General features: G+C 58.8%; 1 protein-coding gene across 1 annotated transcript in view; it reads left to right on the forward strand.

The window, feature by feature from the left end:
* Nucleotides 1-346: 346 nt before the first annotated feature.
* GAS8 (growth arrest specific 8) overlaps nt 347-3,745 on the forward strand; it is a 6,311-nt gene continuing 2,912 nt past the window's right edge. Inside the window, exons 1-7 of the mRNA XM_008639156.2 lie at nt 347-468; nt 1,449-1,646; nt 1,813-2,019; nt 2,325-2,379; nt 2,810-3,015; nt 3,219-3,386; nt 3,683-3,744. Coding sequence (XP_008637378.1) covers nt 454-468; nt 1,449-1,646; nt 1,813-2,019; nt 2,325-2,379; nt 2,810-3,015; nt 3,219-3,386; nt 3,683-3,744 — 911 coding nt within the window. The 5' untranslated portion in view covers nt 347-453. The remainder of the gene's footprint in view (nt 469-1,448; nt 1,647-1,812; nt 2,020-2,324; nt 2,380-2,809; nt 3,016-3,218; nt 3,387-3,682; nt 3,745) is intronic.

Consider the following 3,745-nt stretch of genomic DNA (forward strand, 5'->3'; position numbering starts at 1 on the left):
AAGGGTCCCCTGCAGCCGGGGTGTGCGGGCAGGGGAGGGCGGTGGAGCCCCGCGCCCCGATGACTGCGAGCCCCGTCCTGTCCCGGTCTGCTCCCGGGGAGGGTACAGAGCCTCTCGGCGCCGTTCCCAGCACTGCGGTGATGCGTCTGAGGCGTTGTTTTGGGTACAGGTGTTTTGTGCCCAGGGGTTCACCACGGAGCTGAGTCAGTGGCAGCGCATGAGCCGCTTCCAGGCTTCTCCCGGGGCCCCCGGCTCCGTGTCGCCGCTGTTGCCCCGTCCCTGCCGTGAGAGCCGGGATGCTCCGGGGCCGGCACGGGGGCCCTGAGCAGCACAGTCTCCGCCTCACCCGTTCACCTCTTGTGCTTGGCTTTCTGTCCGCAGGCACCCAAAAAGAAAGCGAAAGGGAAAGGGGGCAAAGGCCCTGCGGTGGTGGATGCCTCGGCCCCGGAGAACATGAGCAGGGAGCAGGTGAGAGGTCCCGCAGGCCACCCCCTGGGGAGGAAAGAACTGCTGCTCATGAAAGAACAGCTCCGGGGACCCTTGCGAGGCGCCTGGCCCCAGCTCTGGGGACAACAGGTGCAGGGGGTGACAGGGACGAGCAGCCGGGGTTTGTGTCACTGACGCCTGTCTGGGGCCGGGGAGGGGGGTTCTTGCTGTTCCTGGAAGGAGCAGCCTCCTCATCTCACCCTCTGCTCTCCAGCCCTGTGTTCTGGGCACTGCTGAGGCCACATCTGGAATCCTAGGGCCCCTCATGACAGGAAAGGCACTGAGGGGCTGGAGCATGTCCAGAGAAAGGAATGAAGCTGGAGAAGGGTCCGGAGCACAAGGAGTGGCTGAAGGAGCTGGAAAGGGGCTCAGCCTGGAGCAAAGGAGGCTCAGGGGGGACCTTGTGGCTCTGCACAACTCCCTGACAGGAGGGGGCAGCCGGGGGGGCTCAGGCTCTGCTCCCAGGGAACAGGGACAGGAGGAGAGGGAATGCCCTCAAGTTGTGCCAGGGAAGGTTCAAGTTGGATATTGGGAAAATTTTTTCCTGGAAAGGGTTGTCCAGCCCTGGCCCAGGCTGCCCAGGGCAGTGATGTAGTCCCCATCCCTGGAGGGATTTGAGAGTCATGGGGACGTGGGTTAGGGGTAGCACTGGCAGTGCTGGAGGAACAGTTAAACTTGCTCTTAGAGGCTTTTCCAACCCAAAAAATTCAATGAACCAGAAGTATCTTAAGCACCTGAGCGTGGTGTTACTGGACACTGCGAGCCAGAACCCCATCCTGCGGGCAGTCAGATGAGGCTTTGTGACTCCTTTTCCAGAAGCTGCTGGGTTCAATCAGGGACCTCCTCAGCTCCACATCAGTGACAACCACCATGTCCTGCCGGGTCTGGCACATGGAGTGTCCAAAGGCACCTGTCCAAGGCCTCCCTCCCCTGTTACTTGTCTCTTCCTCTTGGCTTCGCAGCTGCTGGAGCACACGGTGCGTCTCCGGGAGGAGCTGGACCGGGAGCGGCAGGAGCGGAACTCTTTCCAGCTGGAGTGTAACAGGATTCAGAGCTACTGGGAAATCACCCGCCGGGAGTTGGAGGAGAAGAAAGCAGAGCTGCAGAACCGGGACCGGGAGATGGAGGAGGCGGAGGAGCGGCACCAAGTGGAGATCAAGGTGGGGCTGGAGGGCTCCAGGTGAGCCTTGGGCAGCTCTGAGAAGGAGAGGAAGGGAAGAGGAGGAGGAAGAGCTGGGCAGGATGTGATCCAGGAATGTCTCACCAGCATCCCAGTTCTGGGTGTCTCCTGCTGAGCCCCTCACCCGGTCTCTGGCCTGTCCTTAGGTGTACAAGCAGAAGGTGAAGCACCTGTTGCACGAGCAGCAGGAGAACCTGACGGAGCTGAAGGCAGAGGGTGTCCTGTCCCTGAGGCGGGCCCAGAAGGATCACTGGGACCAGGAGCAGGAGTTGTGGAAAGAGAAGCGCTCCTTGAACATAAAGCTGAAGGAGCAGGAGTTGGCCAATGAGGCAGCCATTACAAACCTTTGCCTGGTACGTCCCTGTCTGGCCTGGAGCCACCTGTGAAGTGCCCCATCCCCAGGGTGGGAGCGGGACTGGGATCTTGCCTCCCTCACTCTCTCTGTGGGGTGGGATGGGATTTCTGGTACAGGAATGGAGATTCCTGGGTGACCCCTCTCCCACAGTGGGGAGCTGTGAGAGCAGCTGGAGAACCTCCAAGCCACTCTTTGCATCAACATGGGATCAGAATCCTTTCCCAAAGAGCAGTAGGGAATCCCTGGGGATGGGCTGGCTTGGGATTTGGTTGTTTCCTCCAACACGGAGTTTCTTCCGCACAGAAACATGAGGAGGAGATGGCCCGGCTACGCAGCGACTTCGAGATGCAGACCAAAGGTCAGGGCATGAGGCAGATCCCATGGGAGCATGACAGGGAGAGCTGCTCCTGGCTCCCGAGCAGCACCTCGAGCAGATGGCAGCAGGTTCCCCCGTGTTCTGGGCATTTTTCCCTTCCCAGTTCTGGGCATTTTTCCCTTCCCAGTTCTGGTCAGTTTCCCACCTCAGTTCTGGCTGATGTCCCCTCCCGAGGTTCTGGCCAGTTTTCCCCACAAATTTCAGCTGGTTTTCCTCCCTGGATCTGTCTAGTTTGCCCTCCAGTTCTGGCTCCCCAGTTTTTCCCTCCCAATTCCAGCTGATCCCCACACACCACACAGTTTTGGTCAGTTTTCCATCAGTTCTGGCTGGTTTTTCTCCTCTGCCCATTCTGGTTGCTTTTCCTCCCCTGTTTCAGCCAGTTTTTCCCCAGCTCTGACCATTTTCCCCCCAGAGATGGAGGCCAAGTACACCAGGAAGATGCAGGCGCTGCGGGATGAGATGGACCTGCGGAGGAAGACGGAGCTCCATGAGCTGGAGGAGAGGAAGAACACCCAGATCAGCGAGCTGATGGGGAACCATGAGGGGGCTTTTGGTGCCATCAAGAACTACTACAACGATATCACCGCCAAAAACCTGACACTCATCAACCTCCTGAAGGTACTGCCTGTCCCTGTCACCCCTCCACCCAGGGACTGCTCCTGCCAGGGTGTCTGCTGGATCTGGCAGTTCCCAGGTGTCGGTGTGGGTGCTGCTGGTGTCCTGTACACCGGCACATGAGTGGGGAGGGTGTCCTGAGGGTGTGGGGGACTCGGAGGGGTTGGGCAGCTCCCAGGAGCCAGCACTTGTGTTCTCAAGAACAGGAGCAGGTGGAAGATCTGAAGAAGAAGGAGACTGTCTTGGAAAAGGAGAAGGCAGAAGTGCTGCTCCAGAACAAGGAGCTGACAGGGCCGCTGCAGGAGACCCAGGAGCTGGTGGCTGAGCTGCAAAAGAAGTTGGTTCACTATTACAGGGACAAGGAGGCCCTGATGGTGAGTGGCCAGCCCTGTCCTTTCATGGGCTCGTTCCTGGAGGGAAAACACTGACCTCTGCCACTTGGTGTGCTGTGATTGCTGGGCAAAGCAAGTCCTGTTCTGCTTACTGTGTGTTTGTGGGACCTCAGATGGGGATCCACAGAGACTGGAAAGGAGACCATCCTACTGCAGGGGGGTTGGTGTGGGTGCTGCCTGGTTTTCTCTCTGCTGCTCACTCTCCTCCCTTCCTAGAACATATCCCCAGCATTTCCCAGACAATACTGCACTCTTTAACTTTCCCTTCCCATTCACAGAACTCCAAAGCCCATCTGAAAATCACCCAGAAGGAACTGAAGGACCTTCAGTGGGAACATGAG

Source organism: Corvus brachyrhynchos, unplaced genomic scaffold, assembly GCF_000691975.1.
Source record: "Corvus brachyrhynchos isolate BGI_N302 unplaced genomic scaffold, ASM69197v1 scaffold365, whole genome shotgun sequence".
Classification (NCBI taxonomy): Eukaryota; Metazoa; Chordata; class Aves; order Passeriformes; family Corvidae; genus Corvus; species Corvus brachyrhynchos.